This window comes from Triturus cristatus, chromosome 2_2, assembly GCF_964204655.1.
Source record: "Triturus cristatus chromosome 2_2, aTriCri1.1, whole genome shotgun sequence".
NCBI lineage: Eukaryota > Metazoa > Chordata > Amphibia > Caudata > Salamandridae > Triturus > Triturus cristatus.
In genome coordinates this window covers 174802433-174827258 of record NC_140582.1, presented here as the reverse complement: position 1 = coordinate 174827258, position 24826 = coordinate 174802433, and the positions used below count along the sequence as shown (strand labels likewise).

The 24826-nt window shown below is 46.2% G+C and overlaps 1 protein-coding gene across 3 annotated transcripts in view; it reads right to left on the bottom strand.

The window, feature by feature from the left end:
- The window catches only part of SMARCAD1 (SNF2 related chromatin remodeling ATPase with DExD box 1), a 683175-nt gene that overhangs the window by 110888 nt on the left and 547461 nt on the right, over positions 1-24826 (bottom strand). For all 3 annotated transcript variants that reach the window (XM_085641145.1, XM_085641146.1, XM_085641147.1), the window contains one exon: positions 4530-4648. In XM_085641145.1, the coding sequence (XP_085497271.1) occupies positions 4530-4648 (119 nt within the window). The remainder of the gene's footprint in view (positions 1-4529; positions 4649-24826) is intronic.

The window sequence follows — 24826 nt, the reverse complement described above, 5'->3', positions numbered from 1 at the left end:
TCTTAAGGGTGTTCTAACTTAGCACCACCATATAGCTGAACACCTGGTTAATATTGACACTGCATGACAACTTTTGGTTGCAGTTTTTAAGATGAGATCTACAATATTTGTATTAATGCAAATGTTATTTACATGTATGTTTGTGTCCCTGTATTTTCTTTTTCAGGCGTTGTACCTCACCTCCACTAGTTACCACTTATTAGGGTGCTGTACGTGTGGTAAGTGCCATAGTAGTCACGACCACTACCAATAAATGTGTGAATCACCTGGTCCTGAAGAATTGCGGTTATTTAACTAATGCAAGAAACATGTTGACCACACATTACCATAGCGTAAAACAGTCATTTTAACTGGAATATTACGCACTTTATTGTTTTTACTCTAAGAGTGTGACCCCCGTCATTTAATAAACGTTATTTAGGTTTCCCACTACTTATTTTTAACACACTTCCTTCACCACACACTTCTTCACTTTAGGGCCCTCACCTGCATTCACCCACCGGCAACTATGGAATAAAGATCTCCACTAAAAGGCGCCACTGAGGTCGCCGATCGGGGATTGCAGCGCCGCCCCGATTCGGAGCAGACCCTATGATGACACTTGACATCTGGGCCACATGCTGACGACATATGACAGCTAGTTTGCCGGATGTGTGAGGGTCTTTTTCCTTAAGGAGAACTCTCCTCCTGACTTCGGGGACACGTACATCTCTCTACTCACTATTAGCTCTTTTTTAGGAACTGCATACTTTCATATCTATTCATTTGTACCTGGGCTATGTATGCTGGACCTATTGTAAACAGCCCCTGTTCCTCCTTTTTTGAGAATCATAGTGAGCAAAAGAACAATAGATTAAATCCAGATTACTTAACTCAGGGTGAGTGGTTGAAAAGTTTCAGCACTCCGTCCATCATCTTGTTGTGTACAGCATGCTTTAGATGTGGGGAGGACCAGAAGAGCTTCAGGGTGGCTTCATGAGGCTATTCACCACTTAAATAATTCTTTGGATGAGTTAGGGGTGTTTTCTTAGTACAAAAATATAAGAGTCCTGCCTGTCCTACAGCATATTGGTATTTTTTCATAGATTTCTTATAGATTGTCTTGCTAGATTCCTCGTACAATTTTCTTTATTACAGTCCATTCTTTTAGCTTCCCTTTTTAGTCCTGGAAGCTCAGGAGGGAACCACCTCCACCGGGACGGTTGACCCTTTGAAGCCTCAGAGGGACGACAGTGTTCAAGGAATTGCTTAGCCAACTCTCAAACTTGCCATACATTTCCGTGGTATCCCCTTCAATTGAAGGTGCAAAGTTATCAAGAGCTTTCCCACTCTACTGCATCAAGCTTTGACCAGCACCGCCTGAGTCTTGGTGGAAAAGGCTGCTTGGTCATATTCAAGTCGGGTAGAGCTTGGATAAATTGGGCGGCTGCCCCAGAGGGCCGATGCAAGAGTATACCCGAGAAGTAGAAGGTGTGGGAGAGCTCAAAAGCGAAGTGCAGGCTCTCGCTTCCCAGGACATCACTAGGTGAGACGTTCCCATTCTCCACTGTCATCACCAAAGGCTGGCTGACTCTTATCAGAGTCAGAAAGAAAGGTTGTTCGAGTGCTGCAGTGTAAATCAGAGGCAAAGGCATGGTTCTGTCTGAGTCAGATTGAGTTGGGACCAGGTGCGATGGTAATAGCTCATTGAAGCAAGCTCAGTGGGGGCCAAGATGAATTAGGCTCTGAGTCAGATGGGACTTTAGTGACCGGGTATTCCTCTGGGTGCATCAATGCTAAGAGATTGGCCATGATTTTTTGTGCAAGACTGGAAGTAGGCTCTGACTTTAAAGAGGAACCAGAGGCGGGCTCAAGAGGCACAGACAGCTCAGGGGGCAGACCTGTCTGTGCTAACCAGATTGGCGGCATCCCCACATCCTTTGGCCTTGAAGGTGTGCCACAGGAGTGCCAATGACTAAGGCATCCATGGTCACCTGGGCTGTCTGTTTTATCAAACATCATCCAATAGAGACATAACTTAGCCTTTAAGGTGTGCCAGTGGAGTGCCAATGATTGACTCATCCAAGGTCACCAGTTTGTTTAATCAAACTTAATCCAATAGAGACAGAACTTGGCCCTGTCTGTTGTAAACAATCAAACAGCTTGGAAAACATATGAAATTCAGGTATTAAAGTGTGCTATTAAACTACTGACCCTCACTATAGCAACAATTCTGATTAAGGCGAAGGCTTCTTTAAAATGCACCCTATATTAATGTATGTCATATTATTGTATGTTGGTGATTTTCACAAGATTTACATTCTTTACGTTCTTGTTACAATTATGAATCCTGCATTTATGTTTGAATTCATTCTGATTCAAATAAAGCCTTTAAAAATAACTGTGAATTTCTTGCTTCTGCGCACTTGTGGTGAGAAGTTTGCAGAATCCACAAATGCATCTGCTTGCGTGGTCACCCCAATTATTTGTGAACAGACGCTGCTGCTTTTTGAAATCGGTAACTCTATTGTCCAGTGAATGTGCCCTAACCAGTAAGGCTAAGGGATTGGTGCGGGAACTGTATCAATGACATGGAAAGTTAAATGTTATCTGTGGACTACCTCACATGCAGATTGTGGGAGGAGAGTACAATTAGTCAATTTACACAGAAGCAGATCAGTCAGCCACAAGCAGCACCACATGGTTACTTGTGGCAGCATCCTTGGAATAACCATTTTAAAAATTACTATAGTGACAGAGGGCAAATCTTTATCTAATAGGATCACACACACACACACACACACACACACACCCACTGCTTGCCACTACACCCTTTTATTAACCACTCATCACATTACTAATTCTCACCCCACTAGAAACTTCAGTCCAAAGAAAAAAGTCCAGGGTTGAACTAAGCTGTTCTTAACAGAAATTAGCTATGTCTCTGTAACTAAAGTTCTCCAGCTTTTGTATCCTCCCTGGATTCATAAACTTTAATCAGTCTTTGTTGTCACTATGTGAATCCATTGTAATTGTAACAATTAACAGTGTTACAGTGGGCCCAAGTCCAACAATAGTGTTCATTTAGTAACATATCCACTTCAATTGAAACAACCTAAACTTTTGTAAATTAAGTGGATGTGCAGAGCTCTTTATTCCCCCCTTCCCCTTATCTCCACCAGAGGTCACCATAGCTTAACTTTCTGCTACGTGAGGGAGACTCCAGAAAGAGCCCTGCTCTTTGCAATTTTTAAAGCCATTCTTTCTGTAATCTGACTTCTACCTGACCTGCCCTGGACCACAGTCAGCTACAATTTCTGCTGTGAGTTGTTTCTGGGGAATGCACTGATATTCTTTGGCTCAAGGGAGCCACTTGAAACTACCATAATGACAGATAAGGAGAAGCGATCTATTTTCAAACCTTGTTCCATCGGCGAGAAAAGGAACATCTACACAGATGATCTGCTCTCCTAGTGCAATTATTGTCTTAAAACTTAGTGCTTCTGCCCCTAAGCACTTCCAAGAAGGACGCGCAAATAAGCACTCGAAACCTACAAAACCAGAATTCATAACAGAAGCACCAGTTCTATAAATGGAAAAGTCAAGTCCTCCTGAGAAAAATAACTAAAAAGGCCAATGAGCAAACTGTACACTAGCTGCAAGGAAATCCAGGAATTCTGAGTCCCAGTCAATCCAAAACACTCATTGTCTACTGTTACCAACAAACCATCATGGACAGTACCATTAACAACATTGTAGTAATCGACCACTACATGAATGGAAAAGACCTTGGCCTCTCCGTCATCGGGGACACCACAGATTACAATCCTGTACATAAACAAGACTACTTTGCTGCAGACAAACCTGCAACGAGGTTCCCATCGACAAAGACCCCGATGACTGATAACTTTGCAAACAACCACTCCATTGAGGAGCTCGTCAACAAAGATGGATTTTGCCTTGTCATCAAAGTATTCACATTTGTCAACAGAGTAAACAATGCCTGTGTCCAGCATGGCTAGATGCAGAAGTCCACTGGCAGTGACAATAGCTTGTAGCTGGTGACAGTGCAGCACCCACTGCCCCCCGCATATCAACTCACTCCACAACAGAGCTCACTGGCCCAGTCAACGCTACTTCCACCTTTCTCTTAACTGTGTGCTACAGCTAACCCAAGCACAAGTTCAACACTAACAGCAAGCTGTAGGGAGCAAGGAAAGGAAAGAGCTGGAGAGCAATGGAAAGAGGCACAGAATGGGGACTGCAGGCTGCGTTGTACAGCGAAAACCACTAGTCCCCTCTTCAGAAACACATAATCAGTCACTTAATTAGTCTACTGCAAAAAGCAGCATCTCTGACTCTGAAATCAAAATAACATTGTTTTGATGGTGAGGAGCCAAAGGGGACACACGAGAAGCTCTAGAGCGGCTCAAATGGAGTACACAGTAAACAAATTAAGTTACTAATTAACAAAATGTGGTTATCCTAATTGAATAGAACTACATACTATTTACATGTTCAACTAATTTGCAGAAACAATGTGAGTTTACCTATCAGAAATCTGCGTTTTCCCATCGAGTCTGAGGTATCGGTGCTCATGATGTTTCAGGAAAACTTCTAAAATGTCCAACATCATAGTGAACTGGCTAAACAGCACAATTCTGTCACCCTGTTGAAAGAAAGAGCAATGTTTACCGTACAAATATAAAAGCATACACAGGTTGAAGTATTGAGTCTGTTTAAGAAGGATGCATTATTTTCCAGTACTAAAACAGTGTATATTTGTCATTATTCTACTGCTGTGTTTTGTAATTGAACATGTAAAAAACTGATTGGACAAGTAGATAGAACCTACTTATGAACAAGAAGCTAAAGGTCATGTATGCATTCAGTGGAAAGACTGCACACACCCATTTGAAGACATTTGTCGGCATGCAATCTAACAGGAAGGCTTGTGAACAGCTTTTTTGACCTGTCAAGACAGCAGAAAAGTGGGTCACGGCTGTGCCAACCAGTCCCTTGAGCATTCAGGAGATTCTAGAACACAAACATCACAACAAAATGCACAAATAATCACATGTCCACACAAAAAGACTGCACAAAAAACATGAAAAAGTAGCAGCGTGAACTGCACGGAGAATATTAAAGCCCAAATACATTTTAGGTATCATTGTGGCACATGAGAGGATATTAACCTGGCTATGTCATGTCAACTTCAGTTTCAGATTTTGGAAATCAAAATAGAGTCCAGCTATAAACAATAAATAAAAAGAAAACACTACAAAGTGAGGTTATATGGACAAAGAAACTGGACACTTTACATCCTAATGGCATGAATGCAACACTGGAAATCTCCTGTTTCCTGTAAGGATCCAAGCATGTGAAATATATTCTCAGGTAATGTTTGCTTGGGAAGCCATTTTAGGAGGATTTCATTAGTGTATGATTTTAAATAATTATGCGGCGTGCGGTGTACTTGTACCCTTTGCATTATCCTTTGAATTAAGTTAGAATTGATGGGTGGCTGTGTAAGAATTAGTTACAATTTATCTTGCATGTCTTTTGTGTTCTATTTTTTCAATGCTTTTTTATGTTTTTTTAATTAGTTTTATTAACATGTGACAAGTCAATCATGAGGAGTCATTCATGTATTTAAATATATATATATATATATATATATATATATATATATATATATATATATATATATATATATATATATTACCTACTGGCGGTCGCCAGTAGGTAGTTATAGTTAGGACCACGTTTCCATAGGAAAACCTCAACATTCTATTTTGAATAACTTTGGCGCCGGTCGACGAATCCTCGCGAATTTCTCAAAATAGGTGGGGCGCTACGCTCCGCTCCTACCCTGAAAGTCTCGGGGGGATCCGTCAAGCGGGGGCTGAGATAAAAGGGGGGTCCCAAAACGCGTTTTTCCCATGCATTTTTCCATAGGACCTTTAGAACGAGCTACAGCCCGAACGGCTGAACAGAATTACTCAAAATTTGGCAGAGAGGTAGTCCCTAGGTCAAGGAAGTGCCTTTTGTAGGTTTGGTGTAAATCTGTTCAGTAGATTCTGAGAAAATAGCCTTTAAATCAATATATATATCTGAGCCCGCTTACCGTACGCTTACCGTACGGTAAGCGTACGGTGGCGTGCGCGAGCGCGATTCTGATTGGCTCTTAGATCTTAGTAAACATTCGAATCGGCCGAAACCAGGAAGCGGCGGCCGCCATTTTGTGTGTTTCAATCAGAAAAAAAACAGAGAAAACAAGGAAAGGGAGCAATGAGGAGAGTTACAGACCCCCTAACATTTGTAAGGGGGTCAAAGAAGGACAGAAAAGTACAAAAAAAACATTTATTAATTTTAAAAAAAATCACGGGGTACGCGTACGGTAAGCTTACGGTAAGCGTACGGTAAAAAAAATAAAAATAAATAAATGAAAAGCAGATTTAAGAGTTTAGAAATTAGGGAGCTCTAAAAAGAGCTGTTGTGTTTATGAAGTCATTTTTTTAGTGGTACCTACAAGTAAGTACCGATGCAGAGTCTAAGGTTCAAGAGGAAGACTCTGTTCCCTTCATCATTGAAGTGCACACCATCTCCTCTATAAATGTCTTGCATGTCATAACGCAAGTTGTTGTGGTAAATGGCACCCATACCATAGTCACGGAGGAAAGCAGAAACAGATTTGTTGACGTGCTTTCTTGCTTTGTCAATCTGCGGACAGAAATGATTGGACCAGTTCCATTTTTGCCTTTGGCATATGTTGGAAAACACAAAGGCAGTTTTAGGGAAAAGTGTAAACAGTTGTGCAAAGGTGTCCTTCATAAGCATTTCCAGACCTACCCCAGTCAAAGTGCCTAGGTCATTGCCACCACAGTGCACTATTATGAGGTCAGGGTGTTGGATTTGAATGAAGGATTTCACCAATGGCATCAATTGGTGCCACTTTAACCCTCTCTGACCAATCCATTTAATGTCTACATTTGGCAAAGCAAGGTCTCTCACCATACCTGTTTTCTCTGCAAACTTTTCACTCCAGAAGACATAGCTGTGCCCTACAATCCACACTGTGAACATCTTCAAAGGAGAACTGGATGCACTCAGGAGGTGTCTTTCAGTAGAATGGCAATATGAAAAGAAAGACAGTTTGGAAATGGAGGCATACATATTTTTTTCAAAACAAAAAGAACTGATTGGCTGTTTCATACCATTCTAGAAAAAAAACTAGGCTGTATGTGTAAATTAATAGAAGCATGTTTTGTATTGGTACAACAAAAAAATGTGTAACCAAAGAACAGTACTATGGATTTGCTGTAAGGTTTGAAAAGTCAAGCACTCTTGCTCTGTGGAATTGAAACATTGTGTGTCGAACTTCTGACCTAACTCTACACAGCAGTGTTCCATGAGCTGTTGCTATGGTAGCAGGCAGAAGTCAAGTTGGGGGAAGGGTACTAGGCAGAAGTCAAGTTGGGGGAAGGGTACTTTTGGAAAAGGGTTGGTTTTCAACCAATAGAAATGTGTGATTACATTTGAAAAAAAGGGGGAAGCACTGAGATTTGAAACTTACATGTATATGTGTGGAAAAATAGAGGGAAAGTTTGCCATTATCTGGTTCTGCTGAGAGGAGAGAGGTGAACACAACAGAGATCCTGGCTCTGATAATCTGCTGTTTGAGTGTCACATTTCTTTCACAACTAACTAATTTTAAAGGTGAGTTTACAGTTTGAGAGGGGATGTATGTGGTAACTTAAGAAATGAATAATAGAAATGGGAATTGTTTTTGTTGTAGTTACACATGGTGGTTTCATAATGTGTCAGTCTGTAAAAGTGATTTACACTTGCCCCGAAAAAAAAAAGAGCAGTAAGTGTGCTTTCAAATTGGCAAAGAAATTTCGTTTTGGGACTAATGTGAAAACATGACTCTGTGTGCATAGAGGAATTATAGGCAGAGATTTATTGCGTCTTGCTCTGGTGATTTCACAGTTGCATTAGATGGAAAGGGGGGCGAATTTTTGGGGGAAGAAGCAGAGTCTTAGCACACACCCATGTGCTTGCCATGTATAGTCATGCACAGTATTTAGAAGCGAGTGGGGTTTTCAGGTTTAAGTCTGTAATGCAAATACATTCAGCATCACTAAGGCTGGTTGCCCTTGCTGGAGTGTAGGCAGTCACAGAGAATACACATGGTGGTGGTCTGAAAAAACAGCTTGGACATGTGCATTTAAATAAATCAAAAAAAGTGGTTTCATAATGTGTCAGTCTGTAAAAGTGATTTCCAATTGTAAAAAGTGATTTTCACTTGGCCCGAAAAAAAAAGAGCAGTAAGTGTGCTTTCAAAATGGCAAAGAAATTTCGTTTTGGGACTAATGTGAAAACATGACTCTGTGTGCATAGAGGAATTATAGGCAGAGATTTATTGCGTCTTGCTCTGGTGATTTCACAGTTGCATTAGATGGAAAGGGGGGCGAATTTTTGGGGGAAGAAGCAGAGTCTTAGCACACACCCATGTGCTTGCCATGTATAGTCATGCACAGTATTTAGAAGCGAGTGGGGTTTTCAGGTTTAAGTCTGTAATGCAAATACATTCAGCATCACTAAGGCTGGTTGCCCTTGCTGGAGTGTAGGCAGTCACAGAGAATACACATGGTGGTGGTCTGAAAAAACAGCTTGGACATGTGCAATTAAATAAATTAAAAAAAAAGGTTTCATAATGTGTCAGTCTGTAAAAGTGATTTTCACTTGCCCCGAAAAAAAAAGAGCAGTAAGTGTGCTTTAAAAATGGCAAAGAAATTTCGTTTTGGGACTAATGTGAAAACATGACTCTGTGTGCATAGAGGAATTATAGGCAGAGATTTATTGCGTCTTGCTCTGGTGATTTCACAGTTGCATTAGATGGAAAGGGGGAGCGAATTTTTGGGGGAAGAAGCAGAGTCTTAGCACACACCCATGTGCTTGCCATGTATAGTCATGCACAGTATTTAGAAGCGAGTGGGGTTTTCAGGTTTAAGTCTGTAATGCAAATACATTCAGCATCACTAAGGCTGGTTGCCCTTGCTGGAGTGTAGGCAGTCACAGAGAATACACATGGTGGTGGTCTGAAAAAACAGCTTGGACATGTGCATTTAAATAAATCAAAAAAAGTGGTTTTATAATGTGTCAGTCTGTAAAAGTGATTTCCAATTGTAAAAAGTGATTTTCACTTGGCCCGAAAAAAAAAGAGCAGTAAGTGTGCTTTCAAAATGGCAAAGAAATTTCGTTTTGGGACTAATGTGAAAACATGACTCTGTGTGCATAGAGGAATTATAGGCAGAGATTTATTGCGTCTTGCTCTGGTGATTTCACAGTTGCATTAGATGGAAAGGGGGGCGAATTTTTGGGGGAAGAAGCAGAGTCTTAGCACACACCCAGCTGCTTGCCATGTATAATCATGCACAGTATTTACAAGCGAGTGGGGTTTTCAGGTTTAAGTCTGTAATGCAAATACATTCAGCATCACTAAGGCTGGTTGCCCTTGCTGGAGTGTAGGCAGTCACCGCGAATACACATGGTGGTGGTCTGAAAAAAACAGCTTGGACAAGTGCAATTAAATAAATTAAAAAAAAAGGTTTCATAATGTGTCAGTCTGTAAAAGTGATTTTCACTTGCCCCGAAAAAAAAAAAAGAGCAGTAAGTGTGCTTTAAAAATGGCAAAGAAATTTCGTTTTGGGACTAATGTGAAAACATGACTCTGTGTGCATAGGGGAATTATAGGCAGAGATTTATTGCGTCTTGCTCTGGTGATTTCACAGTTGCATTAGATGGAAAGGGGGAGTGAATTTTTGGGGGAAGAAGCAGAGTCTTAGCACACACCCATGTGCTTGCCGTGTATAGTCATGCACAGTATTTAGAAGCGAGTGGGGTTTTCAGGTTTCAGTCTGTAATGCAAATACATTGAGCTTCACTAAGGCTGGTTGCCCTTGCTGGAGTGTAGCACTCTGGACATGGGCTTTTTAAAAAATCTGAAAAGTGGTTTCATAATGTGACAGTTTGTAAAAGAGATTTTCACTTGCCCAAAAAAAAGAGCAGTTTGTGTGCATTCAAATTGGCAAAGAAATTTTGTTTTGTGACTATTGTGAAAAGAAATGTAGTAATATATTTAAATACAATAAAGGATTTTTTTTTAGTTTTTTTCAGGTATTGCTGAAGAACAGTGAACAAAATTTAAGATGCCTACAAAATCTCGAGTTCAAAAAACGCTAAAAAAAAACTATATTTGAAGACAACTGGAGGACCAAAGTTAGTAGAAGATGCTCATGTTGGGAAAAAGAAAAAATCTTCTGGTAAGCAGAAAAAACAATTTGTTAAAAAAATATTCAAAACAAAGAAAAATGTACAAAATGTCTGTCCTGGGAAGAATGTAACAAAACGAAGAGAACAGCAAAAAATTGAGAATTTAGTTAATGCAAATATACCTTCTGCAACTGAAAAGTTTTACATAAACAGAAAAACAGCGTTTAAAGAGATACGTAGAAAAATGTTTCAGAGAAGAGTTATGTCCAATTTGATAAAGGATGTGAAGAAATATAAGCAAAAGGCAAAATATTACAAGAGAAAAAAAGAAATTGAAGCCATTGCAGCAAAAGCATTAGAATTAAAAAGGAAACTATTCATATTAATTTTGAATAGGATGCGTACATTAGATAAAATGGTTAATGTACTGAAATCACAAAGCAAAAGCAAAAGAGTAGTGAACAGAACAAACTTTTGTAAAGTGTTTTTAGGAAAGTGGATGCATAGTTCAAGTAGTGAACCTTTTTTTAATGAAGAGAGCTATTTTCAAAGTAATAGTTTGCTGCATGCAGTTGACACCAGAGGTCGTTCATACGAAGTAAAAAATGGTTGCATAATGGAGAAGGAGATAATGGTTCCAAGAGATGAGGTACAAGTGATGGCAGATGAGGCAATGGGGAGACGTCCTAAAGCCCCAGTGTACACTTGGAATTGTAGTAGTATTTGCACTGTGCGTCAGGAATCTATTGACAGATTTCGAGAGTTTCTAAGAGAATATAGTAAAAAAAGTGTAAAACAGAAGATTAAGGTGCTTCAAAGTCTGGATCCATGCAGAGTGAGAGAGAATACTGGTTTGCAGGGTCATTCTCTGGCTTGTCTATCTAGAAAAGTGTGCAATAGTGTTTTCTATCATTTTAGGATGCTGGCTGTTCATCATACTGAAATGAGAAAGTTTGTGAGACGGTTGTATTTTGCCAAAAGTCCAGCAATAAAGTTAAATGAATTGAATAGGGCTCTGTTCCGAGGAACGGTATCAGATGTAGAGAAGGTTGTTGATGAAATTCAGTTTTGTTACTTTGGTCCTGAACAAAACAGTGCAGAGAAGGACACAGTAAATGAGGAAGAAGTGGAAGAGAATGTAGAACCTTCTGTAACTAAGACATTTGGGGCCTCATGTAGGTAGCGAAATACCGGTCGGTAACGGCCGATTTTCGGTAAATATGCCGTTACCGACCGGTATTCAGACAAGTGAGATGTAGGAGTCCAAAAACCACTTTTCGGTAAATATGAGGCGGTAAATACCGATTCATAGTTACCGAATTCCAAAATACCGATTCATGTTTACCGAATACATAATTAACGAATCGGTAAATATGAAGTGGTAAATATGAAGTGGTAAAAATTTAAAATGACATGTAGGAGCAGGCGGTAATTAAGAAATCCAGGAAAATCGGTAAATAAGAGTCGGTAATTAACACGGATTGAAAGCAGGTGGTAACCATCAACAATGCACATAAGCAATCCCAAAATGCAACAGCGTGGACAACATGGCCGCCATGTACGTCATTGCAAGGCGCCTACGTCTACAGGCAGCAGGACTGAGGGTGTGGCGACGGGAGGAACAAATCTACAGACAGCGCATCACACTATTACAGCTGACTGATGCAGAGATACATGAGAGGTACAGGCTACACCCCGAAACCATCATGGACCTGATAAGGGACCTGCACCCACTCCTGGACCAGCCAACAAGAAGGGCGCACGCCATACCACCACATGTGCAGGTGCTCTGCAGCCTACATCTACTGGCATCCGGCAGTTATCAGGTGGTGATAGCTGCGGTGGGTGGTGTATCCCAGAGTTGCCTGTCCCGTTTCTTCAGGAAGTTCCTGGATGCCATGATGCAGAGAATGCACCACTACATAAGCTTCCCAAACACACAGGCTGCACTGCAGAAAACAAAAACAGACTTTTATCACATGGCACAGTTCCCCCATGTCATCGGCTGTATTAATGGTACACACATCCCAATCTGTCCACCAGCTGATACAGAGCACATCTACAGGAACAGGAAGTCCACCCACTCCATCAATGTGCAGGTGATCTGTGATGCAGGGAACATCATCACAGATATTGTTGCAAAGTTTCCTGGGAGCACCCACGACTCATACATCTTCCAGAATAGTGGGATCTACACACGACTGAGTGCCGGCGAATTCGGAGAGGGATACCTGCTGGGTAAGTAACAGTGACGCCCCTTGAAACCTGCAAATCAGAGTGTATAGAGGCATGTAACTGATGGTTCCCTCTTACTCATCCAGGCGACAGTGCATATGCATGCCGTTCATTCATCCTCACTCCCTACCTACACCCAGCAACCCAGAGTGAGAGACGATACAACGTGGCCCACAAAACAACACGCAATGTGGTGGAGCGCACGTTTGGACTACTGAAGAGCAGGTTCCGCTGCCTCCACAAGAGCGGAGGCGCACGCCAGTACAAACCCATCACCTGCTGCAAGATTATTGCCACTTGTGCAATGCTGCACAACCTTGCCACGAAAAAAGGTACAGATGTGGAACTAACATATGTTGAGGACAACGAGGATGAGTCAGGCCAGCCAGAGGGCAGCGCAGCTAGAGTGCCAACTGCAATCGATGGGAGAGAGAGAGACGGGCAGAGATCACATGCAACTATTTCTGAGTAAGTGAGGGGACACAGCGAGTTGTGAGAAGTCATGACGTAGTTTAATGTGGCACCACGCCATGAACACATGAACAGGCCAATCTGGCAATATACCATCTATACAAGGAGTATGTCCAGGGTTACGTCACCCAATGGGAAGTGGCTAAGCAGGGCCACATCAATGTTTGCGCATACGCGCTGCAGTGGTGGATTGCACGGCCTGTGCATCCTCACTAGAGCCAACCCCAAGCCGCCTGCTGCTCCTGCGTGCTTCTGGGACGGGGGGTGTGATGCTGCTGCTGGTGTCGATGCGCTCCGCAGCATCCCCTGCAGCAGTTGTCGACGCCTGACTAGTCAATAGCACCCCTAATGCACTTGTCACCTGCACCATCCCCCGAGACAGGTCGCTGCAGCACTGTGTTAGGCCCTCCTGCATCGTCACAGAGCGCTGGCAAAGTAGGGAAGTCGCAGTTGCCAGACGGTTGAGTGCCCTGCTGGTAGTGTCCCTTCTCTGGCGTTCCCGGCGCCGTGCTTCGATGTCAGCATCTAATTTGCTGCACAACTGCTGGATTGACTGGGACATGTCCCGAATGCCCGCAGCCATGCCGCCAATGTTTGTGTCCATGTTGACTAAGCTTGTCTTCATCACCCGCATGTGCCTCTGGACTGACATAACTGCCTTTGATTGCAGGCGCTGTTGCTTCAACATTTGGCCCTCGAGCCCCAAGAAGACACCATGGCCGTCAGTGGGTGCTGGTGGACTCTGGACACGCGACCTGCGGCGCCCTCTTGCTCCCGTCTGTGCTGCCTGTGAGGTGTGGGGCACAGTGGGATGGCTCCCTTCCTGGTGCCCGGTGCGGTCTTCTGGGCCCATGCTGTCGTCTGACGAGGTGTCGAAGGCTCGTAGCCTGGCTGCTGGACGCCTCCTCATTCTCACACCTGCAAGCGGAGATGTGGCCGGTGATTCGAACATGAGTGGCGATGCTGGCTGTGGTTGTGGTGATGCTGGCTCTCGGTGAGGTGATGCTGGCTCTGTGTGCGGCGAGGCTGGCTGTGTTGGTGGTGCGGCTGCCAGTGGGCCTGCTCCCTGGTCTGAACTCGTGCTGGCTAGAGGTGATTTTTGTGGCAGGTGTGCCGTCTCCCCTGCAGCATGCCCTGTACTGCATGATGTCACATCTGTGGACAGAAAAACAACATTGGCTCAGTGTCCCCGAAGGGCTGCATTGCAAGCGTCACAATAAATCATTTCACATTCCAATCTGTCCTCTGTCTCCTTGTGCCTCGAGTGCGTGACATGCCCTGTTGCCCTGTGACATTTACGTCATGGTTAGTGTTGCCCTGACTACATCTCCCGGAATGCATTGCCTGTCTGCACTGACACGTGTGGACTGCAGTGTGATTCTCGTTTCACAATGGGGGATGTGGGATAGGGGTAGGGGGGGCTACATTGCTGTGCTTTCGTCTTACCTTGGTGTGTTGCGGCTCTGGCAGAGCTGTCGGCGTCCCCAAGACCCACGACGCTCTCTTGCTCGATTGTGGCCGCCACCAGCTCCTCCAGTTCGGTGAGGGCAGGTGCCCTGTTGGTTCCACCTCCGGTCTGGCTGGCCTCCTTCTGGATGTCGCCCATCTTCCTCTTGGTCACAATCCTCAGGTCATACCAGCGCTTTTTGAGGACCTCAATGTCCCTGTGGGTCACTCCCACAGCATTGACCTGCGCCTGGATGGCCAGCCATATGTTGCGCTTTTCGGCCTCAGGCACTTGCAGGGATTGCCTCCCAAACAGCTTCTGGTGCTGCTTCACCACCTCCTCCACCAGCACCTGGAGTTCCTTGGGGCTGAATTTGAGCTTCCTCCTCCTTTCCCCTCCGTCTTTCTGTGTTCTCTGGCTGGACATGCTGTTCGTTTCCCGCTCGCACATGCAACTGCTCCCTGCCTCTCCTCTGCACTCCAAGCCTCTCCAGGGTCGGCTAATTATGTACACCTGCCTGGGTGTGGCCACGTCGGCTAATTGTGTACACCTGCCTGGGTGTGGGCAGTTCCTGGTTGGGTGGGCTGTCGTTGCACAGGATTAGCTGTTTCGTCAAGTCATGTGATGTTATTTACCGAATCCGTACATACCGATTCGGTATTTTCCGATTCGGTGGATACCACCTCGGTATTTTCCGAATCGGTGGATACCACCTCGGTATTTTCCGATTCGGTAATTATCACCTCGGTATTTACCGATTCGGTGAATTCCGATTCGTATTTACCGAATGTTACCGAATCGGTAACTGTTACCGAATTTTTACCTACATATAACTTACCGATTCTAATTTACCGATTTGGTACGGCTCGGTATTTAAGAACCGGTAAAATTTATTTACCTACATGAGGCCCTTGATGATCACATAACAAAATGTGCAATAGTCTCTAATGAAAGACCAAATGTTACTTGTATTTGTTGCCGCAGAACTCATTATAGAAAACAAACTAGGAATGTTGATCTCTACAGAAAGAGTGAAAATGAAGATAATTATAAGTGGATGGATTTTGCCACATATATATTTCTTGAAAATAGTTTTGAATTGGGTGAAGATCAGCGTATTTGTAAATACTGTTACAACAAGTTAGAGGAAAATAGAATGCCGACCAGAGCTGTACATAATAATTTAGAATTGGATGCTATTCCTGCTGAACTTTCTGAATTAAATACATATGAGTCTATACTCATTCAATGTGTTCATCCGTTCCAGACCATAGTACGTATGGAGCCCAAAACTGGTAAATTACCTCCTTCAGATTTACTGAGAGGTTTAAAAGGTAGAGTGGTGTATTTGCCCTTGGATTTGAAAAAAAATATGGAAACTATTGATGCGGATACTTTGGAAACTGAACCATTAATTATTCTGGTTAATGGTGTACCTACAAAGAATAAGAAGATTTGGCAGGAGCTGGTAGATGTGCGGAAAGTACAAAGAGCAAATTTGTATTTGAAAAAAAATAACAAATGGTATGAATCAATTTATATAGAAGAAGAAGACGAAGATTTTCAAGAAGACACAGAAACACCAACTGGACAAATTGAAAAAGTGGACAAGACAAAGGAAGAAGAAATTTATGAACATTTTAGCATACATCCTCTTCATTCGAAAGAAGTTATGGGAGACAATATTGATCTCTTTCAGATGAAGAAAGCAAAAGGAACTCCCGTGAGTGTATGGGAGGAGAGCTTGGAAGCTCGATGTTTTCCCCAGGAGGACGATACGATGAACGTCCAGAACAGATTCCAGCTTCAGAGTATCGGACTACAAGACTATATGCTGAAGATCCCAGATTTCGACAAAGTATTCCTTATTTGTTCCATCTTTTATTTGAAAGCGACTTGTCTGCACTGTCTTATGCAGTAAATCACATTTTAAAAAGTGGAGTACATTTACAAAATGTGTCTGCTAAGGATTTTATGGAGAAAGTGCAGCACCGAGATGATCATTTGGAAACACAACTGATCAATCTGATGGCTTGTCAGCGTGGGACAAATGAATATTGGTACCGACGCCATGGTGAACTAAAGAACAAGTTACTAACCTTCGGTAACGATGTATCTGTAAGAAACATTAGTTAGTTAGATTCCTCACCTTAGAATATCCCCAGGCGTCAGACTGGATCCGGAAGATTTTTCGTCAGCAATACCCCTTGCGCGTCGCTAGGCGTCGTCTGCGGCTCCGCGTCCGTCGTCGGCGTCGTGCGCCGGGATGACGTCGGAGTACTTAGACGCCGCCCTCGCGCGCTGACGTCAGTTCTTGTACATAGCCTTCCGCGCCAGGAACGCAGAGCCATGCAAAGACCGACACTGGTGCCAAAAATAAAATCTAGGGGCCTGAAAGGACAACCTTAACCCTAGATGTCAGTTCGCAGAACGGGGAGGATGGGAGGGTCGGTGAGGAATCTAACTAACTAATGTTTCTTACAGATACATCGTTACCGAAGGTTAGTAACTTGTTCATCTGAAAGAAACACGTTAGTTAGATTCCTCACCTTAGAATAGATACCCAAGCAATACCATCCCCGGTGGTGGGTCTGCGAACCAAGATCACACCAGAAAGTCCTGGAGGACAGAACGGCCAAAGAAGCCATCCCTCCGGACTTGGCTGTCAAGGCAATAATGCCTGGCAAACGTGTGTAGAGAAGCCCACGTCGCCGCCTGACAGATGTCCTGCAAAGGGACTCCCCGTCCCAAGGCAGTAGTAGCCGCCGTGGCCCGAGTAGAATGGGCGCGCAGCCCAACAGGAGGGTCCTTTTTAGCCAAGGAATAGCAGATTTTTATACACAAAACGACCCACCGAGAGATGGTTCGTTTGTGCACAGCTTTCCCCTTCTTAGCGCCCACGTACCCAACAAAAAGCTGGTCGTCCACCCGGAACTGTTTTGTGCGGTCCAGATAAAAGGAGAGCGCACGTTTTGGGTCCAGACGGTGGAGCCTCTCTTCCTCTTTGGAAGGATGCGGAGGCGGAAAGAAGGTGGGCAAGGTGACAGACTGCCCAAGGTGAAAAGGAGTCACCACTTTAGGAAGAAAGGAGGGACGAGGCCGAAGGACAACCTTGTCCGGATGAACAGATAGGAAAGGAGGCTTTGAAGATAAAGCCTGGAGCTCACTCACCCGTCTAGCCGAGGTGATGGCTACCAGAAAAGCAGTCTTTAGAGTTAGAAGACGAAGAGGGCAATTGTGAAGAGGCTCGAAGGGAGCGCACATCAGGAAGGTCAATACCAGATTCAAGTCCCACTGAGGCATTACAAAAGGGACAGGAGGGAACGTGTGTGTAATGCCTTTGAGAAAGCGTGTAACCACAGGGGACTTGAAAAGAGAAGGCTGATCAGGAAGCCGCAAGAAGGCGGAGATGGCAGCAAGATAACCTTTCAGGGTGCCCAGGGCAGAGCCCTGCCGGGCCAGAGAAAGAAGGAAGAGGAGAACCTCAGAAAGAGGGGCGGAAAGGGGATCCACAGCCTTTGCTGTGCACCATGCCACAAATTTGTTCCACCGGCAGGCGTATACCGACTTTGTGGAGGGACGCCTGGCTGCCAGAATGATATCACAGACTTCAGGAGGCAAGTCAAATGGCATCAACTGCCGCCGCTCAATCTCCACGCATGGAGGTGGAGGCTGGACAGGTTCGGGTGGAGGACCGTCCCCTGCTGCTGCGACAGAAGATCCTCCCGAAGGGGCAGACGTATCGGGGGATCGGTCAACAGACTGAGTAGCTCGGGATACCAGTATCTTCGTGCCCAATCCGGAGCCACCAAGATGACTTGGGCCCGGTCGCGCCTGATCTTCTTCAGCACTCTGGGCAGAAGTGGTATAGGCGGAAAGGCGTACAACAGACCGCAACTCCACTCGTGACGAAAAGCGTCGCCGAGCGAGTGCCGCCTTGGAAATTCCAACGCGCAGAACTGCTGACATTGCGCGTTCTCTTCGGTGGCGAATAGATCTAACCAAGGCTCTCCCCACTGCTGAAAGAGGCCTTGCACCACTTCGGAGCTCAGACGCCATTCGTGATCCATCATGCACCGGCGGCTGAGTTCGTCTGCTCTGGCGTTCAGAGAGCCCGCCAGATGTTGAACCACCAGGGTGACGCCCTGGTGTTCCAGCCATGTCCAGAGGCGCAGAGCCTCCTGACAAAGGGTCCACGACCCCACCCCGCCCTGATTGTTGCAGTACCACATGGCGGTGGTGTTGTCCGTGAACACCTGCACGACACTTCCCCTGACAGAGGGAAGGAAGGCTTTCAGTGCAAGCCGGATCGCTCTCAACTCCAACAGGTTGATGTGGAGACGAGACTCCGCCGGAGACCAGAGGCCTCTGATCTCCGCCTCTCCCATATGGCCACCCCAACCCAGGAGGGACGCATCCGTCACTACGACATGCTCCGGTTGGGGAAGGGAGAGGCTCTTGCCCTTGACCCACTCGCGGTCCGTGAGCCACCACTGCAACTGCTGTGCAGTGCCCTCCGAGATCAAGACATGGTCGGACAGGTTGCCGTGAAGCTGGGCCCACTGAAACTTCAGGTCCCACTGCAGAGCCCGCATGCGCCGCCTGGCGTGATGCACTAGTAGGATGCAGGAGGCCATCAGCCCCAGAAGCCGCAACACTAGCCTGACCGAAACCCGGGATAGAGGCCGAAAGATGGGAATCAGGGCCTGTATATCCCGGACCCGCTGTTCCGGTGGATGGACCCGGAACTGCGCCGAATCGAGAACCGCTCCGATGAAGAGGAGCTTCTGAGAGGGACTCAAGTGTGACTTCGGCACGTTGATGGAAAACCCCAGCAAATGCAGGAGATCCGCCGTAGTCTGGAGGTGGGAGACGACTGCCTGGGGCGAGCCCGCCTTCAACAACCAGTCGTCGAGATAGGGGAAGACTGGGACCCCTGATCTGCGCAGATGAGCTGCGACCACCGCCATCACTTTCGTGAACACCCGAGGGGCACTGGTGAGGCCGAAGGGGAGCACGGTAAACTGAAAGTGCTCTTGGCCCACCGTGAACCGCAGGTAACGCCGGTGGGCCGGCAGGACGGGGATATGGAAATATGCGTCCTGCAAGTCCAACGCTACCATCCAGTCTCCAGGGTCTAGGGCAGCTAAAACCTGAGCCAACGTTAGCATCTTGAACCTTTCCTTTCGGAGGAAGGCATTGACGTTCCGGAGGTCCAAGATAGGGCGCAGGCCCCCCTTGCCCTTCTTGGGAACCAGAAAGTAGTGGGAATAACAACCACGACCTACTTCTGGACTCGGAACGCGCTCGACGGCCCCCTTGGCCAGGAGAGCCGAAACTTCCTCGCGGAGAAGATCCAAATGATCCCCCGAGATACGGTGGTGTTGTGGTGGCATGGCTGGAGGGGTCGTCTCGAAGGGGAGGGAGTAGCCCCTTCGGACGATTTGCAGCACCCACCTGTCCGATGTGATGGACCGCCAGTGGAGCAGGTGATGGCGAACTCTGCCGCCCACTGGCGTGGTATGGGCCTGAAAGCTCGGACTAGGAAGGCTTTGAGGCGGATGCTGCCGGGGTGGATGTGGGCTGACCACGTCGGCCTCCATTTCCGCCACGGCGGAAGCCACGTCCGCGACCGCGCGCAGGTTGGTTCTGCGGCTGGTGGCTCTGCGGACGTGAGGAGGCGCCCCTTCCTTGGCCACGAAAGGGGCGAAAAGCGGAGGTGTGCGCCCGCGGAGCCGAGAGGCCCAAGGACTTGGCCGTAGCCCGGGAGTCCTTAAAGCGGTTCAGCGCACTGTCCGCCTTCTCACCAAACAGGCGAGTGCCATCAAAGGGCATGTCCATGAGGGTGTTCTGGACATCCCCGGAAAAGGACGTGGACCGCATCCAGGCGTGGCGGCGGAGCGCCACCGTGGTGGAAATCGCCCGACCTAGCGAGTCCGTGGTGTCAAGCCCACATCTTATGGCGTGCCGTGCTGCATCCCTCCCATCGGCCAGAGCCTGGGAAAGACGCGTCCGGACCTCCTCCGGACACAGGGGCAGCACGTCCTCCACCGTATCCCACAGAGAATGGGAATAACGGTCCAAGAGACAGGCGGTATTTAAAGACCGCAGGCCCAAACTAAGGGACGAGAACAGTTTCTTGCCAAACTGCTCGAGTCTCTTGGAATCCCGGTCCGGCGGAGCGGTCGGGAAGGAGGATCGGGAAGTAGAGGCCTGGATAACCAGACTCTCGGGGGTGGGGTGTTGGGACAGGAAGCTGGGGTCGCCCGGAGCAGGGCGGTGGCGCCTGGCAACGTTCCTATCCACAGGAGGAACTGTGGAGGGCTTGGACCAGGTGCCCTGCAGAACGTCAGTGAGAGCCTCGTTAAACGGCAGCAGAGGCTCAGTGGAGCTTGCTGAGGTTTGAAGCACCTCAGTGAGGATGTTGGTTCTCACAGCCACGGCAGGCAACTCGAGCCCAAGGGCCTCAGCCGCCTTGCGCAGCACCACAGAAAATGCTGCACCCTCCTCCGAAGCCACGGTCGGAGGAGAAGTGAATCCAGCGTCTGGTGAGGTGTCCAGCCCGCTGGCCTCCCCCAGTTCATCTGCCCAGTCCTGAGAAAGCTGTGACTGAACAGCCAGAGGGTCCTCGAACCCCTCCCAGTCGCCCCCTTCTTCCGATTCCTGATAAACAGGAGGAATGATCGGAACCGGACTGTAGAGATGGTAGGTCTCTAGCGGCGTCGGATGCGGCGTCGGCGGACGCCGTGCCGGCGTCGGGTCCGGATGAGGGCTAAACTGGGGCGTCGGCGTCACAGGCGTCGGCGTCGGCGGCGCCGGTGACGGCGTCGGTGGTTCAGGCGTCGGCGCCGGTGGAGGAGTGACAAGGTCAACCGGCGTCGACTGGGGCCCAGGCATGGGCCCCGCGGGGACCTGCGGCGTCGAGACCGGAGTCGTCGACGGCGCCGGGGCCGGAGCCGCCGGCACGCGAGGTCGCCCAGTCGAGCCCGCGGGGCCCGAAGGCGCGCCAGCGGGCGTCGACGGCGGGGCCAGGCTCCTCATGGCCGAGAGGAAGGCACTGATCTCCGCCGGCGCCGCGTCAGCCCCAGGGACCGGAAGGTATGGGGGCGGACGCGGCACCTGCGGCTCCGCCGGAGCCGCGGGGGTGGAACCACTTGGACCCTCGGCCGAGTCGCGCGACCGGCGAGGGGAGTCCGAAGAGCGATGTCGCCTCTTGGACTTCTTTGAGTGTTTGGACTTACCCGACGACTTGGAGCCCGACGATCGATGGTGGCGTCGGCTAGGGCTCCGCGAGCGATCCTTGGACCTCCTCCTGGACCGGGATCGCGCACGACGCGGAGCCGAGTGGCGAAGCTCGAGAAGCTTGCGGGACCGCTCCCGCCTAGCCTTCGAAGTCAGGGCCTGACAGTCGTTGCACGACTCCGCGTCGTGGTCGAGGCCTAAGCAATAGAGGCACCGGCGGTGGTGATCGGTCACCGACATCAGTCGATGACAGTCTTCACAAGCCTTGAACCCAGGCATCCTACCGGCACCAGATGTCGACAGACAGGGATCAAAAATGATCAAAAAGATTTAGTCAAAAAAGACTAAAAGGGGTAGCTCTCCCGGATCTGCGCTTACTGGCGCGGAAAAAAGAAGAACTGACGTCAGCGCGCGAGGGCGGCGTCTAAGTACTCCGACGTCATCCCGGCGCACGACGCCGACGACGGACGCGGAGCCGCAGACGACGCCTAGCGACGCGCAAGGGGTATTGCTGACGAAAAATCTTCCGGATCCAGTCTGACGCCTGGGGATATTCTAAGGTGAGGAATCTAACTAACGTGTTTCTTTCAGATATGCATGTTACGCAATTTAGGAACACCAACATGGTTCCTTACCCTAAGCTGTGCCGAGTACGCTTGGGATGATTTACTGGATTTTCTACGAGAGGCCAATTCAAACATTAAAAACATCGAATACAAGACAGCAGGAGAACTGTGCTCATTGGATCCGGTTAATGTTTGCAGATATTTCAATCATAGATTTGAGGCTATGATGTCCTTCATCTGCAATAAAAAAAATCCACCCCTTGGAGAAGTAGTGGATTTCTTTTGGAGAAAAGAGTACCAGGCAAGAGGTGCTCCTCATATTCATATGCTGTTGTGGATCAAGGATGCCCCAAAGTTTGGAACAGATACTGATGAAGCAGTGTTATCTTACATTGAAGAATATGCAACATGTGGTATACCAAAAAGCACAGAAGAGAACAAGTTAAAGGAGCAAGTTTTACGTTTCCAAAGTCATCGGTGTGGAAAATACTGTCGACGGAAATACAAGAGCAAAGAAAAATACTACTCTAAATGTCGATTTGGATTTCCTAGACCTGTTCTTTCAAATGGAAGAGTAAACAGTTTTATGTCAGCTGTGAGACATACTATCACAAGAAAATCACCTAAGAATACCTACAACCTTAAAAGAAAAGAAGAATCAAAAAATATAAATGACTACAACCCAGTCATTTTATCCATGTGGAACGCTAACATGGATATACAGTATGTAGCTGACAATTCCATTGCTGTTGCACGATATGTAACGTCTTACATTACAAAATCAGAATTGAAGGAAATGTGGGAAGAGATTTCTCACGAGAAGACTGTCAGTAAGAAGCTGTACAGTTTCAGTTTGAAGATGTTATCGCATCGAGAAATTGGATCCTACGAATGTTCAGATAGGTTATCTTCTGCAAGTCTCTACTCGAAGTCAAGAAGAATAATTTGGGCAAGTTTAGGCCTTGCAGCAATGAGAAATCGGGTACTGAAATCTGTTGGAGAAATTGAATATTTGGCCGAGAATGACCCAGAAAGTACAGATATATTGAAAACAAACATGTTGGACACATATTATCCCAAGAGAAGTCATCATCTGGAGAACATGTGTCTCTATGAAGTGTTGCAGAACTACATTTATTCACGGAAAGCTGCAGAAGACATTAATAATGGAAAATATAAAGTTGTTGGTGAAGAAGGATGTTTGGTGAAGCAAACCAAAGGAAGTTTGATAAATCACCGGAAGCTGAGTTGCGACACTACCGACAAGAAAGAATTTTACTACTTGGCTCTTTTACAGTTGTTTAAACCATGGCGTACAGAGGATGAACTACTGGGAGAATTTCAAAGCTATGAGGATTCATTTAATGCTTGCAAAGACAGCATACAATGCAATACATTCACAACTTATCTGCAAATGTTAAATGAAGAAATTGAACAGGAAACTACAATTGCAGCAGAAATAGCTAGAGACAGTTCTCAGGACAGCCAAAGTTCAGGAACACACAGTCAAGATCCCCTGGACAACCAATCGTTGAAAATGAAGCATCAATAGCCATGAATGAAGTGGAAACAGCTATGAATCAAGCTCAAGAAGAATTTATAGACTTAGAAAATTTGGAAAGACAACTGAATCAAGAGCAGCAACAAATTTATGAAGAGATCAAAAACAAAATTGATCACGGATTTCTACATGTAAAAAAAGAGTGCTCATGCACATCATTTCATCCAATCAGGATGTATGTAAGCGGACAAGCTGGAACTGGAAAAAGTTTCCTAATAAAAGTCATCAGAAGCTACCTAAAGCAAAAAACGGATTCTACTTTGTCTTGTGTGGTTACTGCTCCAACTGGGTTAGCAGCATATAACATAAAAGGAATCACCTTACATCGTTTGCTAATGTTACCAGTGGAGCATGAGAACAAAATACAATTCAACAAGCTAACTGGAGAAGCATCCTTGGAAGTTTCACGAGTATTGAAGAAGATGCAAGTTCTCATTATTGATGAGGTGAGCATGGTATCAAACTTAATGCTTGCCTTTGTGCATTTAAGAACGCAGCAAATTTTGAAGACAGACTATGACGTGTTATTTGGTGGAAAACACGTCATAGTTTTTGGAGATCTTTTGCAACTTACTCCAGTTAAAGGACAACCAGTGTTTAATACTGTGACACATGAAGACACGAAGAAGTCATTGGGAAGCATCGGTAATACAAATATTTGGTCCTTCTTTGAGTACAAGGAACTTACAACTAATATGAGGCAAGCAAACGATGAAGAATATGGAAGTATTCTGAAAGATATCAGGATTGGACTACTCACAGAAGCTGGCAAAAAAGCATTACAGACTCGGCTGCTACATAATGTATTTCCAAAGGAAGAAATAGTTGCAGAGAAGATATACAAGAACATTGCAGAAAACAAAAGTGTCATCTGCTTAATGCCTACTCTACGTGAATGCTCAATATTCAATGAGGAGCTTTTGAAATTGGAAAAGGAAGAGATCAGGAAATTGGAAGCAGTGGACAAAATTGAGGATGGAAGAATTACTGTCACAGTAACAGGCAAACTGAAAAATAAATTGGACTCACTAGAGAAGAACATCTCCA